This window comes from Humulus lupulus, chromosome 9 (assembly GCF_963169125.1).
Source record: "Humulus lupulus chromosome 9, drHumLupu1.1, whole genome shotgun sequence".
Taxonomy (NCBI): Eukaryota; Viridiplantae; Streptophyta; class Magnoliopsida; order Rosales; family Cannabaceae; genus Humulus; species Humulus lupulus.
The window spans coordinates 5,013,384-5,036,353 of NC_084801.1; the positions used below are offsets into that span (position 1 = coordinate 5,013,384).

At 40.0% G+C, this 22,970-nt stretch overlaps 1 protein-coding gene across 1 annotated transcript; it reads right to left on the reverse strand.

Annotated features, from left to right (window-relative positions):
• Nucleotides 1–15,281: 15,281 nt before the first annotated feature.
• On the reverse strand, nucleotides 15,282–19,849 carry LOC133802428 (uncharacterized). The gene is made up of 5 exons (XM_062240726.1): nucleotides 17,247–19,849; nucleotides 16,694–17,159; nucleotides 16,381–16,599; nucleotides 16,030–16,303; nucleotides 15,282–15,413 (listed from the first exon to the last, which is right to left on the reverse strand). The coding sequence occupies exons 1-2, from the start codon at nucleotides 19,772–19,774 to the stop codon at nucleotides 17,060–17,062; spliced, it is 2,628 nt and encodes an 875-aa protein (XP_062096710.1). The 5' UTR covers nucleotides 19,775–19,849; the 3' UTR covers nucleotides 15,282–15,413; nucleotides 16,030–16,303; nucleotides 16,381–16,599; nucleotides 16,694–17,059.
• Between the last annotated feature and the right edge of the window lie 3,121 nt (nucleotides 19,850–22,970).

Here is a 22,970-nt window from a genome sequence, read left to right on the forward strand (position 1 = left end):
TGAGTTGTTTTCAAGTTATTTGTAACCCCCTGGTTACCCCAGAAAGTTACGGTGAACCGAAAATTTGACCTGCTACCCAGGTCCTTTGGTTAAAAACGTGCTCTAAGTATTATTAACAGGTTATGGTAAAAACAATAAAATGGAAATGATATATTATATTAAGTATATAACTGCTCATGAGCTTATCAAAATGTTTACATGCTATTTACAACTCAAAATGGTCACTACTGTTTCAAATTTACAAACCTGCCGACCTAAGCGGCAAAATAGGGTAAACCCCCTAGTTCCTCTGATAATGCCTTGGCCGTGGTGGTCAAGCGGCCGCATATGTACACATCACCACTTAAGCTCTCCACTCAAGGCTGGGTGAGCTTTTCTTTCCCTTTACCTGCACCACATAACACCCATGAGCTAAGGCTCAGCAAGAAAACACAATATAGCATGATATAATATCAACAATGATCATAATAATCATTCAGGATTATCAGTCCAAAATAGATAGGTGACAGTCGCAAAAGTCACTAAAGTGGGTACAACCCCCTTTAGCCATGTGACGATACGGTCACCAGGGATTAACAAATAAGTGAACCTTTCATAGCTTAAACAGGATAGGTGCATGGTGATTAGTCTCCAACATAACCTTCCTCATGACTTTAGAGTCATAACTATGGAACATCGTTCCCTAGCCATGTGACAAACAGTCACCTGGGCCTTAGGCCCTGGCTCTAGTAACTAGTCTTGGACTAGCCAAGCGCTTATAAGTTTCATCGACCTTAGGGTCGGTCCAGCATTAATGCCCCATATGAGTCATTCAACGATGATATCGATTAGATCTAATCTTCATTCGGCCCTGCGTTCAGGATGCTTATGTCGGTTCTGGCTCTTAGGTCAGTGTCCCTGACTAGTCAGTACCATATACAAGTAAACAACATTCACTAGCATTTAATATGCAATCCAAGTCCACATTTATCAACCAACATGCCTCAATAATACTCACGCATGTCATACATACACAGTGTGCAGTTTTCTTACCTCAGATTCGAGCTAGAATGATTAAAATAACGACCCTTGAGAACGATCAACCTTTAGTCCTTTAGCGGTCACCTAATCATAACCAAATATGGGACATCATCAATAAAAATGATCAACATAGGTTTCCAAACCAATATCTAGCCTCCGGGACATCAATTCAAACTAATCCAAGTAGTAGGAACAATCTCGAGGCCTAAAACTATGTTCCCAGGGTCGAAACACACAAACGGGCTCAAAACTGCACAAGAGCCGCGGCCCTGGCACCTTGGGCCGCGGTCCCCAGTCATACCTGGAGCCAGCGCCGCGACGCCCAGCAAGGGAAAATTCCCCCCACCTGCTTCTTCAAGCTAGGGCTGCGGGGCCCAAGAACAGGGCCATGACCCCCAACCCAGAGCCATTCCCAAACACGTTCTCCTTCATCCCAAAGCCTCCAAAAACATACCTAAACATTCCCAAATAATCAAATCAAAGTTCCCAAGCTTCCCAATGGCCCAAAACCATCAAAACCCAAGGCTCAATCGAACCAAAAACTCAACGATTCACAAAATCCAATTCAAAGCTTAGAAACTCTCAAAACTCAAAACTTTAAACTTAGATTACCTTCGATTGGGTTGTTTTCCATCAAATCCTTCCGTCAAGAAGCTTCTAATCTTTCCTAGGATCGCTATGTGCCTCGATCCTCGCTTGATTCCGACTCCTAGAACTCGAGATTTCTTCGAAAAGGCTCGAACGGTAAAACGAACTAACGGGAAAGAACGAGAGGTTTTTCTAACGTACGTTCTATCTGATAAGCTACTTCAAGCTTAAGTAACCTCAAATAAAACCTAGTGCTAGGGACCCCGAAAACACCTCCGGGGACATTATAGTCAAAACTTCCAGAATTCCATCCTAATCTTAATAACTCTCAATTCATCATCAAATAAACATTCTTATTACCCAATAATTGACCCCGTTATGACAAAACCGCTAATCCATTATATAGGACCGTCTCATGCTGAATAGCTCGAATATATCTCCATAATAATGGAATCTCATTCACATATCACAATATGCACCCAAATACACAAATATACCCTTAACGGGCCAAATTATCAAAATATCATAATACTCAAATGTGGACTCGCATGCATGCATATAACATCATATTATAATATAATTCACATATACATGCATATTATCAATTAATGACATCATTAAGCAAGTATGGCCCTCCCGGCCTACTAATCTCGCCATAAACCACATCGGAGAATTCGAGGCATTACATTATTGTTTTTCTTAAAAATCGTATTTTCATAATTATGAAACTTTGAAAATCATATTTTTGAAAACTTGAGTGTGTATTTTGTTTTAAAAAAAATAGGAACAGTAAAAAAGTAAAAAACAAAAAAAATGTGTATTTAAGAAAAAATCTCTTTTTTATGTATAAGCTTTATTATAATTTCTCTCTCAGTTTATTTCGATAGCTAATGATAATGTTATCGTTTAAGTTTCTTTAATTTTTTTTTCTTTTATGGGTTCATGTTATAAATTATATATTAATTAAACATCTTCTTTTATAATAATATTATTTATTTATTTAAAATTTATATAAAATCTAAAAAACATAATATGACCATTGAACGTGCCCCCTAAATGATTCATGATGTTAAAAATTCCCCCCGAACTATGCACGTTACTAAAATATGGGACTTCTGTTAGATTTCGTCCTATGTGGCTAACTGTAATGCTCCAAAATCCTTAATAAGGTTTACAACCTTGATTAGGAGGCCAGGAGGGCCATAATTAATTTATTATGCTATTAAATGAATATATGCATGCTTATGTGAATTATATTATTATATGATGATAAATGCATGCATATGGGTCCACATTTTATTATAAGGGTATTTTGGTAATTTGGCCCGTTGAGGGCGTAATTGTATATTTTCATGCATGTGGGTGAATTATAAATAATACCACATTATAATGTGGATTGGTTTGAGCCATTCGGCATGAGACAATCTTTGAATGTAAGTTATCGATCTGGTCATAATGGGGTAGTTTTGGGGCTCAGGGTGAGTCTCGGGGTGATTTGAGGATTAGAACATTACCGGGAATTAAAAGGGTAATGGGATATGATTTATTAGCATTTGAGAATATTGAGAATAACGGGAATTGGATGGCGTTAATTATGATTAACGAGATAGGCGCGAAAGGACGGTTTCGCCCTTGGTGGCCTTAAGAGGATTTTAAATGACCTAGGGGCATTTTGGTCTTTTGAGCTTAAGGACTTATATCAGCCATTAGAAGATGTAGGAAGCTTAAGAAAATAGAGTTTCCTTCTTTCTTCTCCCGATAGTTTTTCTCCTTCCTTTCTCTTTGAATTTTGAAGCTCTTTTCGAGGAACCAAGCCTGGAGGGTTTTGGGTTATGCTCTACCATTGAAGAGGGTGTGATTCTGAGATTGAGGTGAGTTTTTAACCATAGAATCTCATGTTCTTGCTCTGTTTTCATTTGGTTTTCAGTTTGGTTTTTTAGTTGGAAAGTTGAGAATTTGATGGAAGTTTTGGCTAGGGTTACTTGGGTTATGTTGCCTATGACTTGTGTATATAGTATTTGGGTTCATTTGGGGGTTTGAAAGAAGTTTGGAAGCTTGATTTTCAGGTTGGAAATGGAGGATTTGAAGGAGGGGAAAAACTAGGGTGATCTGCCTGGTCTTAGCGCTACAGCGCCCAAAGGGAGCGCTACAGCGCTAGCCAGGGGTTTTTCATTCTAGTTGTAGTGCTGTGGCACTAGGGGGGCAGCGCTGTAGAGCTATCCTGTTTTCTCAGATGCATATTTTGGGCACTTTTGAGGGTTTTTGGCTCGGGGTTTCAATTCCTAAGGCTCGGGATCGAATCTACTCAACGTTTGGGTACAATTTGGGGTCCCGAGAGTAAAGTTTAGGTTAAGACCCTTTTATTGTTGATTTCATTAATGGGAAGTTATATTTGGTTATGACTAGGTGACCGCTAAAGGATTAAAGCATCGATCGTTCTCAAGGGTCGTTCTTAACGTATTTCTCGCTCGAACCAGAAGTAAGAAAACTACACCCCATATGTGACATGCATGGTTATTATTGAGGTATGTTGAGTGTTTAAATGTGGACATTGATTGCATATCAAATGCTTAGCAAATCTTGCTCACTTGTGAATGGCACTGACTTATTAGTCAGAATCGGAAATGGTGTCGGTATTAACTGTGAAGCTATGACTTACTAGTCAAGTTCGGCAGTGGTACCGAGCACTGGTCATATGGCATAGACTTATGATTCAAGGACGGTTTTAGCGTGTTTAACGCAAGCCGAAAAGATTAGATCTAATCGAAATCTGCATTGACTGACTCATCATGAGCATTAATGTCGGACCGACCTCAAGTTTGATGAAAACTAAAAGCGCTTGTCTAGTTTAAAGGCTAGTTACTTAGAGCTAGAGCCGGAAAGGCTAAGGTGACCTACATGTCACGTGGCTAGGAGGGTATGGGACCTCCGAGATAAACTTATTAGTCATCTGACCGAGATAGACTTATCAGTCATCTGACCGAGAATGACTTATTAGCCATCTGACTGAGATAGACTTATCAGCCATCTGATAGAGATAGACTTATCAGTCATCTGACCGGGATAGTCTTATCAGTCATTTGACCGGGATATCTGACCGAGATAGACTTATCAGTCATCGGACCGGGATGGACTTATCAGTCATCTGACCGGGATGAGCATTAATGCTGGACCGACCTCAAGTTCGATGAAAACTAAAAGCGCTTGTCTAGTTTAAAGGCTAGTTACTTAGAGCTAGAGCCGAAAAGGCTTAGGTGACCTACACGTCACATGGCTAGGAGGGTATGGAACCTCCGAGATAGACTTATTAGTCATCTGATCGAGATAGACTTATCAGTCATCTGACCGAGAATGACTTATCAGCCATCTGATCGAGATAGACTTATCAGCCATCTGACCGAGATAGACTTATCAGTCATCTGACCGGGATAGTCTTATCAGTCATTTGACCAGAATATTTGACCGAGATAGACTTATCAGTCATCTGACCGGGATGGACTTATCCCGCGGGGGCCTCGGGATCATCCTCCTGGGATACCTCAGAACACTCAACGATGAAGTCGGCCAGGGCTTGACCCTTGATGGATACTCTAGGGACGTAGGCTATATCGAATTGGCTTAGTTTCATGGCCCACTTCAGGAGTCTTCCTGATGACTCGGGCTTCTGTAACACTTGACGCAAGGGGTGGTTGGCCAGTACTTTTATGGCGTGGGCCTGGAAGTAAGGCCGGAGCTTCCCGGATGCCATTAGCAGGCAAAAGGTCAGCTTTTCGATTAGTGGATACCGAGATTCATCGTCCAACAATCGCTTACTCATGTACTACACCAAGAGCTGGGTCCTTTCCTCCTCCCGTATCAATGCGGCGCTGAACGCGTGCTCGGTCACTGCCAGATAGAGGTACAGAGGCTCCTCGTCCACCGGATTTGTTGGACCAGGTGTTCTTTCAGTTTTTGAAAGGCTTCTTCGCACTCGACTGACCATTCGAACTGCTGGCTTCCCCGAAGGATGTTAAAGAACGGGATGCACTTGTCCGTGGCTTTGGAGACGAAACAGCTTAAGGCGGCTATCCACCCGGTCAGGCATTGGACGTCCTTGTGCTTCCGGGGAGAGGGCATATCAATCAGTGCCTTGATCTTATCCGGGTTGGCCTCTATTCCTCAGAAGCTACCAATGAAGCCCAGGAACTTCCCGGAAGCCACGCCGAACGTACATTTCTTGGGATTCAACTTCATCCCGTACTTCCGAATGACTGCGAAAGCTTCAGCTAGGTCGTCTGAATGCTTCCCGGACGTCTTGGACTTGACCAGCATATCGTCGATATAGACTTCCATGTTTCGCCCCAGTTGGGCCCAGAACATTCGATTGACGAGCCTTTGATAGGTTGCCCCGACATTTTTCAGTCCGAAGGGCATGACGATGTAGCAGTATATCCCCTTGTCGGTTTGGAAACTAGTGTGTTCCTGATCCGCTACATGCCTGGATATCTGATTGTAACCGGAATACGCGTCCATGAAGCTTAAGATCTCGTACCCGGACGTTGCATCCACCATTTGGTCGATCCTGGGGAGCGGGAAACAATCCTTCGGACAAGCTTTGTTGAGATTCGTGAAATCGATGCACGTTCTCTAGGTTCCGTTCGGTTTCGACACCAGAACGGGGTTGGCCAGCCACACGGGGTATACACCCTCGCGTATGAAGTTGATTGATGACAGCTTCTCTACTTCCAGCTTGAGGGCCTCGGCCCTCTCCGTTCCCAAAGGCCTGCGTTTTTGGCGGCCAAGGTCGCGTTCGGGTCGATACTCAATGTGTGGCAGATGATGTTACAGTCGATCCCTGTCATATCCGAGTGAGACCAGGCCAGAATATCCTGGTTCTCCTTGACTAGGGCGATGATGGCGGCCCGGACATCTGCCAGCAGATTTTTCCCGACTTGGAGGACCCTGGCCGGATCAGTGTCGCTGATGCACACCTCCTCAATCTTGTCCATTGGCTCCAGGACGTGGTCATCCCCTATCCTCGGGTCCAGGTCATCTTTTTCTTGGATCACTCTCTCAGCAGGTGGGGGAAGAATCGAGTTGATGAGGTCCTCAAAGGGCTCGTCCCGGACCATGTATATTGGTTGAGCGGAAACGTGGTAGCATTTCCGGGCGCTCTTCCGATCTCCTCGGACAATCCCCACCCCTCCATCGTCGCAAGGGAAATTCATGCAAAGATGACGGATAGAGGTGATGGTGTAACGCCCTGGCTACCCCAGAACAGTTACGGTGAACAGTGAACCAGAAATTTGACTCGTTACCCGAGTCCTTTGGTTAAAAACATGATCTAAGTGCTATTATCAGGTTAAGGTGAAAAACCAATAAAAAGGAAAGGGTACATTTCATTAAGTAGGTAAATTTCTCATGAGCCTTTCAAAATGTTTACAAGTAGTTCATAATACAAAAGAGTTGCTATTGTTTCAGATTTACAATCCCCGCCGGCCTAAGCGGCAAAAATAAGGTAAACCCCTAGTCCCTCTGAGAACACCTTGACCGTGGCGGTCAAGCGGCCCTGTATGTACATCACATCGCCCAAGCTCTCCACTCAGGGTTGGTTAAGTTTTTCCTTCCCTTTACCTGCACCACAAAGCACCTATGAGCCAAGGCCCAGCAAGAAAACACAATACAACATGATATAATATCAACAACGATCATAATAACCATTCAGGACTATCGGTCCAACAAATAGGTGACAATAGCCAAAAGTCACAGTAATGAGCATTGCTCCCTCTAGCCATGTGACGATAGGGTCACCAGGGCTTAACCGATAGGTGATTTCCTTCATAAGCTTGTTCAGGACAGGTGCATGGTGACTGGTCACCAACATAACCTTCCTCATGACTCTAGAGTCGAAACTATGGACAACGTCCCTTATCCACGTGACAAACGGTCACCGGGGTCATATACCTTGGCTATAGTCATCTGGTCGTAGACCAGGCAAGCGCTTATAAGTTCTACGACCTTAGGGTCGGTCCCGCATTAATGCCATAGAGCCATTCAATGCGTGATCATCGACTTTAAAGTCGGTCCCTGACTAGTCAGTGTCTCAAACAGGTAATCAGCGTTCACTAGCATTTAACATGCAATCCATGTTCACATAAATCAACCAACATGCCTCAATATCAAACCATGCATGTCATATACCTATACAGGGTGCAACTGTATTCATACACTGTTTTCTTACCTCTGGTTCGAGTGAGAATTATAATATGAACGACCCCTGAGAACGATCAACCTTTATATTCCTTGACGGTCACCTGGTCATAACCAAATTATAGAATTTATCAATAAAAATGATAACCGAGGGTTCCCAAACCAAAAGCCAGCCCCCGAGACCTCAAACACTACCCAACCGGGTACTAGATCCAACCCCGAGGCCTATGGTTTGAATCCCCGAGCTAAAAACCACATTTTAGCAAAATTGGCCTTAAGGGCCGCGGCCCCCCTTTGCTGCGCTGCGGCGCGTCCCCAAACAGAGAGCCTCCCCATCTGCCAGACGCCAAGGGCCGCGGCGCTCAGCTCAGCCTCCCCTCTGTTTTTTACTCTATTTATTCTACAGCCTTCTAATCCACTTAAGTCACATATATCCTCCCAAAAAGACCAAAATACCCTTGTGTCATCCTAAGCCTTTTAAACCTACTCAAGGGCAAAATTGGTACATTCCACTAAACCCGTTAATTATAATTAACGCTTCCCAATTCCCGCTAACCTCAATATCCTCAAACACCAATAATTCATATCCCGTTACCCTAAAATCCCCGGTAACGCTATAATCATTAATATCACCCCGAGACTCACCTTGAGCCCTGGGCTCAAACCTGTTATGACCAAACCGATAAATCATGTTTAAAGATCGTCTCATGTCGAAATACTCGAACCAATCCACATTATAATGTGGTCTCACAATATATCATTATCATACAAACAAATATTCAATTATACCCTCAACGGGCCAAATTACCAGAATACCCCTGTAAACAAATGTGGACTCACATGCATGCATTTAACATCATATTATAATATAATTCTCATAAACATGCATAAACACATTTAATGGCATAATTAAACAGTTATGGCCCTCCCGGCCTACTAATCCAGCCATTAACCATAATAGGGAATCCGGGGCATTACAGATGGCCCCGAACTCGACTAATGCAGGTCAGCCGAAAATGACGTTGTACGCGGTGGGGTAGTCCACCACTACGAAGGTGCAGAACTTGAATGAGTGCTGCAACTCACTTCCCAACGTCACGGGCAACTGGATCTTCCCCATGGGGAGTAGTGCGTCCTCGTTGAAGCCGTAAATCTGGGTCGGGCACGATGCCAGATTCGCTTAAGTCTAGCCAATGACGGCGAAGGCGGGCTTGAACAAGAGGTTGACGGAGCTCCCGTCATCTACCAACACATGGGATACCAACTTGTTGGCGATCTGCGCATCTATGACCAACGAGTCATGGTGCGGGAAATGGACGTTGCAGGCGTCGTCCTCTGTGAAGGTGATGGGTAGGTTCATCAATTTCGGGTGCTGAGCCGGGGCCTGGACAAGGGCGCACACCTCTTGATCATGGTCGAGCTCGCTTAGGTAGCGCTTTTGATCGCTCCTGGACGGCCCTCCCAGGTGAGGTTCGCCCGAGATGGTGGCTACATGTCCGTCCATGCGAGGGGGTGCCGTCTCGGATGGATAAGGCATTCCAGGGCCGAGTTCTTGCACGAAGGGGGTCTCCTGAGGGGTCTGCGTCGTCGGTCCCTGTGCATACCCTCCCTGAGGCGGGGTGCTCTCGGGATCGTGGGTTGTCCGGGACCTGCTGACAGGCCCGGGACTCCCACGGGCATCCTGACCCACTGGTGGAGATGCCCCAGCTTGATGAGATTCTCGATCTCTTCCTTGAGTTGCCGGCACTCTTCGGTCGTGTGGCCCACGTCCTTATGGTAGGCGCACCGTTTGTTGGTATCCCTCGGATTTCTCCCCCCTCTGAACATGGGGCTAGGTTTTCGGTAGTGGACTGCCCTTTCTGTGGCCAGGAAGATGTTCTCCCTGGTGTCCACCCGATTGGTGTATTCTGAATATTGGGGCTCGTAGCCCCTTTTTCCTTTCTTAGCCGGTTCAGAACGATTTTGGCCTTTGCCAGATCTCTTCCCCGGGAGGGGTTTACGCTTGCCTCTATTACTCCCGCCTGCGACTGCTGGGCCCCGACGGGGGCAACGCTGTGACCCGCCGGCGCGGCTCCGTATCCGAAAAAGTGGGCGGATTTGACCGGGGCATATCCTGAAGAGGCAGGACCGTACACCGTAGGGGTGTAGGTGATTCCAGGTGTAACTGCCGTTCACGGGGCGACCTGGGGCGTGACATAGGACTGCGCCGGGAACGCTTGTGCATTTGGCTGTGGTGCCAGAGGCCATCCGAAAGCCTGGATCTGAGCCTTTTCCCAATTGATAAATCCTTGGGCCTTCCTGATGAACTCTTCCAGGGTAGCTGCCTTGCTACGCTGCATGTCATCCCAGAGAGGGGACCCGGCCCGGATCCCGGACTGCAATGCCACCAGGCGCTGTCCGTCGTCCACCTTCGTCTTGGAGGCTTCTTCCGTGAAGCGTTGGATGTAGGCCCTCAGCGTCTCCGCGGGGAGCTGCTTAATATTTGCGAGGGCGCTAATTTGCATGTCCATCCTCATGGCGGCCACGGACTGCTTGTGAAATTCCGACTGCAGCCCTGACCAGGATTGGATGGATCCCGGCTTAAGTCTTTTCCACCACTCCTCGGCGGGACCACCTAGAGTGATTGAGAAGCAGAGGCACTTGCCGTCGTCACTGACGTGGGCCACTGTCATAAGCCGGTTGTATCGGGACAGATGGTCCCTGGGGTCGGTATTTCTGGTATAGGCAGTGAGGCTTGGTATCTTGAACCCCTTGGGGAGCACAACGTCCATGACTCTTTGTCCTCCTCATCGGAGTCGGTATCTGCTCTTTCCTGTTTGCGGACCAAACGGTCCGTGACCTTTTTCAAAGCAGCCAGCTGCTCCATGAGCTGCTTTGCCGTGCCATCCTCCAGGGGGATTCTTTCGTTCCTCCTGTCGTTGATGTTATTTCTAAGGTCACCACCTCGGGGGAGGGTCTTTTCCTTACGGGCCCGCTCTTTCCGAGCGTTCAGTTCGTTGCGTAGGTCTACCCGGGATGTGTCGTCCCCTGAACTAAGGGCATGATGGTCCTCACTGCGTGGCCATTCCCGACGGTTTTTGTTTATCGAGGCGCTTGGGTGCAAAGACCTTTCCCGTTTGTCTCGCCCTGGGGCGTACTAGGGCCATGTATCCCGCGGCCGCGTCCCCTGTAGATCGATCGGGTGGTCCTGTCCTGGGACGGGGTGCACCTTCTCTTTCCTAGGGAGCAGCCGGGAACGGGTCCCGGCTTTCGTGATGGGGGTGCTCTTTTCTCGGGTCTTTCCACCGGCCTTCTGTTTCTCCCTGTCCGGGTTTCCTGGGGCTGGCTCAGGAAACCCCTCTGGGGGAGGGGCCGGCCTCGCATCTTCGGGGACCCCGGCTCAGGCTTGCGGAGCGGGCTGTTGCGTTCCCGGAAGTGGGCCAGCTGGGGGATTGGTCGCCGGACCCTGCGCGGCTATGAATGCCTGCAGGGCTTGGAGAGATTCTTGCATCCACCGATGCGCCTCCGCCTGCTCAGCAATCCTGGCCTCCTGGTCTAGGACTGGCTGCCTCAGTCTAGTCACCTCCAGGTCTTGCTGGTGGGGCTCTCCTTCAGGGATCTTGGGATCCGCAGCTTCATCGTGGAACTCCTCGTTTTCCTCCTCTTCATAATACTCCTCCTTGTTCTCTATTCCACCCTCATAGTCTTGTGATTCATCAAGGTGAGACGTCTGAGGAGGAGCGTTCTCAGGCAGATTCTGAGGAAGATGCTGGGAAGGCAACAGATCTCCATTGCCCTGCTCTGGGTTACTAGGGTCAAAAGTGGTGTGTCTTGTATTCACCATTGTAGTAGAGGGTTGGTGTTAGCACTAGCTTTCTCAGGCTCTCAATAAAAGCACCAAAATGTTTACCGAGATTTTCGGAAACTATATTAATGAATATCAGGTAAGACTAATGATATGGAATTTAGAAGATAAAAACAGGATTTTTACGTGGTTGGGGCGTTAATGAGCCTTAGTCCATCAGTCAGTTATATTAGAGCTTGGAAAGCTTTTTACAATGGAGTTTCTCTCTATGTTTCGACAGAGTAACAGTATACAAGTCTTAGGGAGATCCCTACTCCAGTGCTCTGTAACCTGTATTTATAGGCTCTCAGGAGCACTGGGCTTGGGCCGGGCTGACCCGGGCCCAACAAGGATATAAATGCCCTTGGCTTCTCTGTCGGAAGCCCAATATAAAGGATAAAAATACAAGAAGACTAAGAATTATCAAGGCCCAATGGGGCAGCCCAAGAACTATATTTCGCCCGACAAAATTTGGCTTTTGGTCTGGGCATTCCGAGTTACGAGGCAGATTCAGGGGACAAAGTCAGCCAGTGTATTGGTGCCGCAGGTCTGAACCAGCAGCATGCAATCCCGAGGTGGCCTTTTTCGCAGGTGAAAAGTGGGGACAACCCCCACGCGTCATGGGGCGGATTCAGGGTCACGGATGCCTTTTCCTGCCAACCTGGAGGGCATGGTCTGGGTTCGTTTACCTCTGTCCCTCTTCGTTTACCACAGGTCCGGACCGTTTATCAGGCTCCAGGATCGTTTTGCGTATACCTCGACCGTATCCCCAACTGGTCATATGCCTCCTGGGCAACTGTCACGGATCATCTTCCTGGACACCATCCGGTGGTCCGGAATCACACTTGGGCCATCGTCCTTGGTTACTCTCGTACTACGCGGGCCTGGGCTAGGCCCATATCCAATCGACCAGACCATGGGCCTGGAGCATCGTCCCAGGCCCACGACAGGAAATGGGGATAACAATTATATTACTAGTATTTTTAAAATGCCACTCAAATAAACTATCATGACCTTTTAATAATGCTACTAAAGTTTATATTTAATAGTATTTTAAAATGTCATTAATAAATTAATTTTTTGATATTTATAAAAAATGTAATTTGAGATAATTTTAGTGGCCTTTGAAAATTGTTACTAATTTTTTTTCCTTCTCAAATTTTCTCTATAACATCAATAAATAAAATATTTAAAAAAAAATTATTCATCAAATGTTTTTTGATGTTATAATATATATTTATATATGCACTAGAAAGTTTATAAATATATATATATATATATGAAGAATGAAAAGATCAAATATATAGTTTTTTTTTTAAAAAAAAGAAAAAAGAAAAGCAAACCCTACCAATGCTACCACTAATATAAAACATATAGTGAAATGCCACCAATGTTTGAATAACCAATAATTGTTGTAGTGGTGTTGTAGTGGTATCAAAATATGTTGTTCATTATTTTGGGTTTGGTCTATTTATTTGTCATTTTCTTTTTGTTCATAGGTTTATGTAATTTGTCTTTGTCTTTTTCTTTATCTTATTTTATTACTTTGATTTATTTTCTGCTTGAAATTGTTTTAGCTTTACATACACTTATTTTCTCGTTTTAACTTTTAATTTTTATCATGATCAGAAAATGATGTGCCCATTTATGCTCTTCTCTAACATATTCATTTTTAATGGGTAGCAAATATGCACACTTATAATATTGAAAGGGATAAATAAAAAGTGAACTTTTTTTTTTGTACTTTGGAATTTTCTTTTATTTTCTTATTTAGTTTTTGTTTTTAAGAATTTGATAGATGTAATACTTCTATTAGCACCCACTTTTTTTTTTTTTTTCTAATTACACTTCTCATAAAATTTTAAAATTTCTTTTCATACCTCTTACTAATTATCATCTAGTACAAAATTAGCCTTATATATATATATAAATCTTTCTACACCCATGCTTTATTAAAATAATAAAGAAAAATTGGTACATCTCCATATTTCAAATAAAAATAATTACAAAATTTAATTTTTTATTCTCTTAAACACAAAATTACCTCATGAAAAATTACTAAATTACAATATATTTGACTTTCATGTTTGTAAAAATAATTATAATATATTCATTTTTTTTACATTTATATTCTCTTGTTATTTAGTTTATGTGTTAAAAGTGTGTGCAAAGAAATATAATGTTATTGTTAAATAACTAGTAATTAAGGATATTTGTGTAAATTTACAATAAAGATATAATTAATCAAGTAAGAGAGGAGAGGAAAAAGGTGGGTGTCAATAGATTTACTCTTTAATTTATTAGACCACCACCAATGTATAATCTAAAAAAAGTGTTGAATTTGGTACAAGAATACAAAAAATAAATGTTATATTCAGCACAGTATTTATAATTGTGTTACAATGCACAATATTATTTTAAGATGCAAATTGATATTGTAGGAGTTTTGGGGCTCGAGTTCTCAATCTAATATTTTATTTTCTATTTTTGTATAACTTTTTTGCTTAAATTCCAAGACATCTATCTTTTTGTTAGTTGTATTTCTTATAAAGCTGGTAATAGATTAGTTTGCATGTCCTTTGGTTAGATTATAAGCTGACTCGATGGGAAATTGTCAATCCATGTAGTATTTGCTTTCTTCTTTTCATTTTTTTGTGATTTAGTCACTTTCTTACACTACAAAAAAGGAGACTTTTGCCGGTGCAAATTTGCGCCGGCAAAAGTATGGTTTTGCGCCGGCAAAAACCATGGAGTTTTTGCCGACTCAATTTTACGCCGGCAAAGAATCGCGTCGTATCTCCGTCGCTAATGTCACTTTTTCCGACGCAATGGCCTTTTTTGGCGACGAAAAAATACGCCGGTGAAAATATGGATGTGCCGGTAAAAAAATCTGTCACGATATTGTGGAAAGCACTTTTAGCGGCGCAATAATGCGCCGGCAATAGTTTAATTTTTTAGTGGCGCATTTTTGCGCCGGTAAAAGTGTATATGTGAAGGTAAGATTGAAACTTTTTGCCGACGTAATTTTGCGCCGGTAAAAGTATTTTTAAAATAATAATTTTTATTAAATTATTAATATTATTTTCAATATATTAATATTAATTAATAATTTTCAATTTTAATATATTAATAATTATTTAATTTTTTAGTAATATTATTTAATTAGAAATAAAATTAAAATTAAAATTTTATAAATAAATAAATAAAAAATTACATCTATTAATATTTATTGTCTCCACAAAACATGAAAATATAAAAGTAATTTAGTAAAATAAATGTCTCATAAATTAAATTTTAAATAAATAGAAAAAAAGTTCTACAAATGAGTACTGACTGCCTCATCATTCCCGCCCCCGTCAGCATCATCGTCCTCGTCCGAATCCTGGTCTGGTAAGTCAACAGTAAAACCAGGAGCCAATTGACCAACCTGCTTCAACAAAGCACTGAGCAGGAGATCTTGACGCCGTTGACGACTCTCAAGTTTAGTCGTATGCTTCTTTAGGTTCTGATTTTCTAGCATAATGTCCTGATTTTGCTGCAAAATGGTGTCCACTTCAGGTGGCAATTGCCCGGACATTTGAGAAGTTGACGAAGATGCTGCCCTCTTTGCGCCAATTGCCTTCAACCTAGGCAACCCCCCAAACCCTTTCTTATAACGCGAGCGGGGTCCAAGGACATCCGTGACAATATCCATATCAGGCGGGAAATGACCGTCGACATTATCGCCGACACAAGAAGCAGCAGATGATGCAGGGGCCGTACTCTGCGATGCTCGACGTTCGGTCATCTCATTCTGCACAATAAAAAGCACGTATTTCGAATTCCATTATAACATTATTTGAAAACCTAACTTATAAATTTTTAATATAACAACATATAAAATATAACTTTATTATCTATCTGCCAACATCCTATCATTAATGACTGTAGACCAGTGATTGAAAAAGAATGTAATTAATTTTGTTCCCGTATCAGGGAGCAAGTGGGCTAAAGTAAATTTGGTCATGAAAATCCATATCTGAATGACAGTCATGAAGATGTTGTTGATATATACAGTAAGTGCAGTTAATTCCATTAATGGGGAATTTACGTCTCCAAACATATATATCAACTACATTTGCGTGTCTCTCATTCAGATATGGATTTTCATGACCAAATTTACTTTAGCCCGCAAGCTCCCTGATACGGGGACAACAATAGTTACATTCTTTTTTTATCTTAGTCCACAATCATTAAACATAAAAATATTGGCACATAAATTATAAAGATTTCATTGTTAAAAATTTAATTAATAATTAATAAATAATTACTAATTGACAACAACCAATTAATAATTAATATTTATTAATTATTTACTAAACTTTTTTAAAGTTAAATGATCATAAATTAGTTAAGGTTATGCAACTTACATGTTTTGTCGCCGCTGCATCACTAATCCACTTATCCTTCTTCTTGTGCAGGTGCTCGAATGTGTCGATCATGCTCGGGAGCTGGCCAGTAGATGGGTCCATCTAAAAAAGCAAATTATTTAAACATTGTGATATTTATAATATTTTCGTAAATGTAAGGATATAAGTTATTATAATTTACGTGATCATAAACATGGGCAACGATGGATTTGGAACCGTGTCCTCCTGGTATGGTCATTTTAGCTCGAGCTTCTTTATTTTTCTTCGATATACGCTTCAAAAAGATAACAGTACTCATTAATCTAAATTGTAATTTTATAATTAAAAATTAATGTAAAATGTACGGCATACCTGGTGAGAATCAGAAGCCCAAAAATCACACAGAACTACCCAATCAGAAGAAGTGATCGACACAAAAGGTTTTGACTTCGCTCTCTCATTGTCCACCTCTCCTCCAACATCTACCCAGTGTTTCTTCATCGTGTGGCGCCAATCAGTCAGATGTTTTTGCATTTGTCTTACCATGGCATCGTTGATTACTAGATTGTCTTCTGGATAAATGAATTTTTCCTAAAATCACAATTAAAATTGGAATTTGTTAAAATATTATGAAGATAGACAAAATATTTAATAATGAGTTATTAAAGGTTTAAAGAATGCTTACATATAGTCTCTTTCGAATAACTTCGATATCAGCTGGTTTTACTTGTTCCCAAGCTAGTGTAGTTGGGGGTACGGTGCTACGCAAATAACGAGCCATAGAATTGTTGAACCACTTGCCGTACTTTTGAATAGCTTTTCCAGTTTCTTTATCAAACTCTACTTTCAAATGAGTAACTTTTTTGATGGCCAGCTCCTTCTCGATATTGGCACCGTAATAAGCTCCCCTGCCTCTCTTAGAGCCACCACCTGTGTCATTACTTGTTTCGGCCATTCTACATTAAAATATTCATTAATTAACTAATTCAAATTATGTATGTCTGTTGTTTTTTGTTATAAAATTAACATTTATTCATTATGGTAATTCAAATTATACACATACTCTTTCTTTGAACCACTGAGGAAAATCAGTTTCTTGTTGAACTTCAAGATTCGAGCCCCCCCGTCTTCTTAATTCATCCATATGCTCACTACAAATGAACAACAATATTATGATTTTGGCATTTACTTGGTATATAAACCAAACATCATTATTGAAAAAATACTAGAAAACAAACCTAAGGTACTCCTTAATTTCGGCACAATTGTTCAAGATATACCACTCAGCCTTTTGCTTTAACTGCGGATTGAGGAGCATACTTGATTTCTTACCAAATGGACGACCAACAGCCTTATAAATAGAATATTCCCGATTTGGTTGGGATTCAACGCGATCGTCATTCCTCTCAGGTCGATTGAATCGAGTCTCAACCCCCCGCAGGTACATTGAGCAAAAGGTTAAAGCCTCGTTCACCACGTAAGCTTCTGCGATTGAACCTTCCGGACGTGCACGATTTCTTACATACTGTTTATAAACTCCCATCGAACGTTCAATGGGATACATCCACCTAAAGTGCACGGGACCGCCAAGAATTGCCTCTTTCGGAAGGTGCAAAACCAAATGCACCATAATGTCGAAAAATGCTGGAGGAAATATCATTTCCAACTTGCATAAAATGGTGATAATGTCTGTCTCCATCTTCTCAAGGTCTTTCACATTCAAAGTCCGTGCACAAAGTTTTTTGAAAAAACCGCGCAACTCAATAATTGGCTTCCGAACTTTCGGAACAAAAATCGACCTAATTGCGGCGGGCAACAACTGCTGAAACAACACGTGGCAATCGTGTGATTTCAACCCAGTTATCTTGCCATCATTGACATTGACATTCTTCGAAAGGTTTGCAGCAAAACTGTCCGGGAATTCAACTGACTTCACAAATTCACAGAAAACTCGACGCTCCGGGACACTGAGGGTGTAACTGGCGTGCGGTTTCTTCCACTTGTTTCCCTCTTTGCGGAGGTGGAGTTTTTCCCTAATTTTCATGTCTGCTAGATCAAGTCTTTCCTTGTCAGTGTCTTTAGATTTTCCCTCTAAGTTCAACAAAGTTCCCAAGACACTGTCACAAACATTCTTCTCAATGTGCATTACGTCCAAATTATGCCTCAACAATAACTCCTTCCAATAATCAAGCTCGAAAAATATGCTCTTCTTCGACCAATTAAGTTCAATCGGAGCCCTTTTGCGTTTCACACCACCAAATTCTTTGTGTTTCCCAGGATGTCTAATCAGCAAATTCTCTAATTGCTTCAACACATCATCACCGGAGTAATCTTTCGGTGGTGGCCTGAGTTCCTTGTTACCGTCGAATAGTGCTCGTTTGCTCCTCCATTCATGATCCATATCAAGAAACCTCCTATGGCCAATGTATGCAATTTTACTTCTAATCCCTACAGAGGGAGTTTCTTCATTGCATGTCGGGCACGCCTTGTACCCTTTTGTGCTCCACCCAGACATCATAGCATAAGCTGGGTAGTCGTTAATGGTCCAGAATATTGCTGCACGCATATTGAACAAGGTACTATTGTATGCATCTCGTGTCTCGACACCATTCACCCATAACTCCTTCAACTCGTCAACCAAAGGTCTCATATAGACATCGATATCTTTTCCAGGTGAAGAAGGACCTGGAATTAGAATAGACAACATTAATGACTGTGGTTTCATGCACTTCCACGGCGGCAAGTTGTATGGGACAAGTATCACAGGCCACATGCTGTAAGAGTTGCTCATGTTCCCAAAAGGATTGAAACCATCTGTAGCCAACCCAAGCCTAACATTTCGAGGTTCGGCTGCAAAAGATGGGTACAACTCATCAAGGTGCTTCCACGCCTTACTGTCAGCGGGGTGCCTCATCACACCATCTTCCCTTGGCCTTTTAGAATAGTGCCATCTCATATCCTCTGCAGTATATCTGGAACTGTACAGCCTTTTTAATCTCGGCGTCAACGGAAAGTACCGCATGACCTTATGGGCCACTTTCTTCCCGTTCCCACGATTATCTTGCCAACGACACTCACCACAAACCGGACAGAATTCCAAATTCGCATTCTCCTTCCAAAACAGTGCACAGTCATGCTTGCAAGCATCGATGGACTCATATCCCAATCCAATACTCCGCAACTTTGCCTTCGCCTCATAGTTAGACTTAGGTAAAATTGTTCCGTCAGGCATAGCGTCGACTAACAATCCCAGCAAACCATCAAAGTAATGATTGCTGCACTTGTTAATTACTTTGAGATGCATCAGCTTCACCAAGAAGTTCAACGCGGAATACTTTCGGCAACCCGGGTACAGTTCACTTGACATCTCCTTAAATAAATTGTCATACTTGTCGCGATGTTGAGGATCATCTTGGGGAGGATCATTATAGTTTCCAGCAGGAACGTCATCTTCAGCGTAAACATCCTCCAGGATATCCGCTATCTCATCTCTATCATGATCTCGTACCACAGCTGGTGGCGACGGCAGCGCCTCTCCATGGTAATGCCACACTTTGTAGGATTGTACGATGCCATTGTTGAATAAATGCATCGAAATTGCATTTATAGGCTGGAACTTAACATTCCCACATTTCTTGCACGGACAGCGAACCAAACCCCGATCGTTCAACTGATTTTTGGCGATATCGAAGAACTCCTTAACACCATTTCTATACTCCAGAGACCAACGATTCCTCGCACTCATCCAGCTCCTGTCGCTCGCCATCTTTAAGCGAAATAATTAAGAAAATATTAATAATTGTCTTAAAATGAGGGAAGTGATAGTCAGAGTATTTCATGACTGTTTGTCTCCCTAATTATCACTAACTGATAATAATATCCTATCTCTGGCAAATGACACGTGGCACCACATGATTGGTACACATTATTATTATTATTATTTTAAATAATTTTTCATAAAAAAAATCATTTTATATTTTTCATTTTTTTTAAAAAATCCAATTTATTGTTTTTCAATTTAAAAGTAACAAAAAATAAAATTTTCTCATTTTAAAAAAAAATATATCAAATTTGTTGCTTTTAATCAATTATTTAAGATTAAGTAAAAAAAAATATTTAATCTTAAATTATTGCTTGGATTTTAAACAAAATTACTTAATCTTTAATTGAAAAAAAGTAGACAAAATTATAAATAGGAAGATTTTAATAATAATAATAATAATAATAAATTAAAAAATTTGAGGATATTAACAATAAAAAATTAAAATTTAAAAAAAATGTATTTTTCATACTTAATCTTAAATTGAAAAAAAGTTTGATTTTTTTATTAAAAAAATGTAAATTTTATTCTTTGTTAAATTGAAAATTATTTTAAGAATAATAACAATGTGGACAAATCATGTAGTGTCACGTGTCCTTTGACTAGTCAACTTTAACATTTACTTATTTATTACTTTTATTTTAAAATTAATTTAATTATACATTAATTTCATTTTGTAATTTTTTATTAAATTCTTCAATTTGTATTGGATTATTTACTTAATCAATAACAATTTTATTATATTTATATTTTACTTAATTATATTTTATTAAATCATTTATATTTTTAACTTTTTTCAATTACAAAACATCTAATATTAATGTTAAAACCAATTATTATGATTGGTAATTTTATTTTATTTAAATTATAGTTAAAAATTATTTTTTTGATGAATTTTTAATTATACTTAAATTTTTATTTAATTAATTATTAAACTTTTATTAATTTTACTAACTCTAACAAAATTTGGGCAGCATAACGACAATATTTCAAACTATCCCAAAAATTGAAAAACCTACAAATTAAACACATATATACCCAGAATATTCCCAGATCATACAAAACATATATATGCATTAACAAATACATCAATTTACATATATACAAATATTTAACCACAAAAAAAACATATACCAAAACTAATTTTTTTTATTAATACAAAAAAAATTATTAAATACATATTTACAAAAATATCACATTTAATATAAAACAATTTAAAAATATGAACATACATTATTAATCTGGTTTTTTTAAGTTCATACTTTAACTAAAATACATATATCGCAAAATACAATATAATAACTATTAACAAGAAAAATTAAACAAATACATATAACACATTAAAATAAAAAAAAAATCATATTCAAATCTGATTTTTAAATTTTACAAAAAAAATTAATAAATACAAAAAACATATATTATAAAAGTAACTTAAATATAGTTGTTATTAAGATAAACAAATACATATAAAACATTAAAATAAAAATTAATGTTAACGACTATATTTTTTGTAATTAATGTTAATTTTCCTAAGACTAACAAAATTTGGGCAGCATAACAACTATATTTTAAACTATCCCAAAATTTTATAAAACCTGCAAACTACACACAAAAATATACATAATATTACTAGATCAATATACATAATATTCCCAGAGCATGCACAACATAAACGTATATTTACTTAAAATTTCTAAAATATGATTTTTAATTGCTAAAATTTAATCTTATTATAATACTAAATCTAATATCATAATCTTAATATTAATCGAATACTAATTAAATTAATTTCTAATTATGAGATTATATTAGATCATCTAATGTAATTATTTTTACTATACTATCATGCACAACATAAAATTTGATTTTTTTCTTGTACCTCTTTTTTTTAAATTTAAAGCAGAAAATAAAAATAAAAAAAAAACAAAAAACAAAAATTAAATCATATATAAACAGAAATACATAAATAAAAAATACAAGACAGAAAAAAAAAACATAAATATAAATATAACCATATACATTTTTCGGTTTAAATATATATTAGTTTATATATAATATATATTAATTTAAATATATAATATATATATCAAATTATATATAATATAATATATATCAGTTTATATATAATATATAATATAATATATATATCGGTATATAATATATATAAGTTTATATATCAGTATATTATAATATATAATATAACATATATATATAATATAACATATATAAATATTTATATATATCGGTATACCTCGGTTCAGTCGGCGTGGTGGTCCGGTCGGCTAGGTGCGGCGGAGTGGTGGCGTGGTGGTGGTCCGGTCGGCGTACTAAAACAGAGAAACAAAAAATGAAATGAGTAGAAAATTTAGGGGCAAAACAAACAAAAAAATAAAACAACTTACACTTGAGAGAGATGGAGCCGTTGAAGAAGAAAGTGTTTGAAAAAAAAAAAAGAGAAAGTGGGTCGGAGAAATTAACAGAGGAAAGAGAGAGAGAGAGTTTTTTTTGAAAAACTTTGAGACTGAAATGGGGAAGAAGAATGCTTGCGGCTGTGATAAATCGTTATGACTTTTGCCGGCGCGTTTCGTTGCGCCGGCAAAAGTCAAAAAATGCGCCGGCAAAGATACTCAGTAAACCCTACCACAAAATGGCGTCGTTTTACAAATGCCCTCTTTTGCCGGCGCATTTTTTGACTTTTTCCGGCGCAACTAAACGCGCCGGCAAAAGTATACCCACCTACTTTTTCTAAACGTGCAAAATTCAAAAAACACGTTGACTTTTGCCGGCGCAATTCGGGGTTGCGCCGGCAAAGGTACTCCATTTTTTAAAATCGATCACTTTTGCCGGCGCAACCCCGAATTGCGCCGGGAAAAGTCACATTTGCCGGCGCAAATTTGCGCCGGCAAAGGTTCTTGTTTTTGCTGGCGCAATTCGCCAGTTGTGCCGGTGAAAGTTGCTTTTACCGGCGCAATTACGAATTGCGCCGGCAAAAAGCCCATTTTTTGTAGTGTTAAAAAAAAAAAAGATGCAAATTGATATAAAAAGTAAAGTCTCTCATTAATTGTAATGTCTCAATTTTCCAAATAAGACTTAGTATCTTGAGTAGGGTGTCAAGGGGCATCTAATTAAATAGTATGCATGC

Excerpts from the sequence above, each read along its gene's own strand:
- LOC133802428 (XM_062240726.1), bottom strand. The coding sequence starts at position 19,774 with ATGGCGAGCGACAGGAGCTGGATGAGTGCGAGGAATCGTTGGTCTCTG. Across the intron at positions 17,160-17,246 it reads GAAATTAAGGAGTACCTTAG|TGAGCATATGGATGAATTAA; the intron begins GTTTGTTTTCTA and ends GTTCATTTGTAG.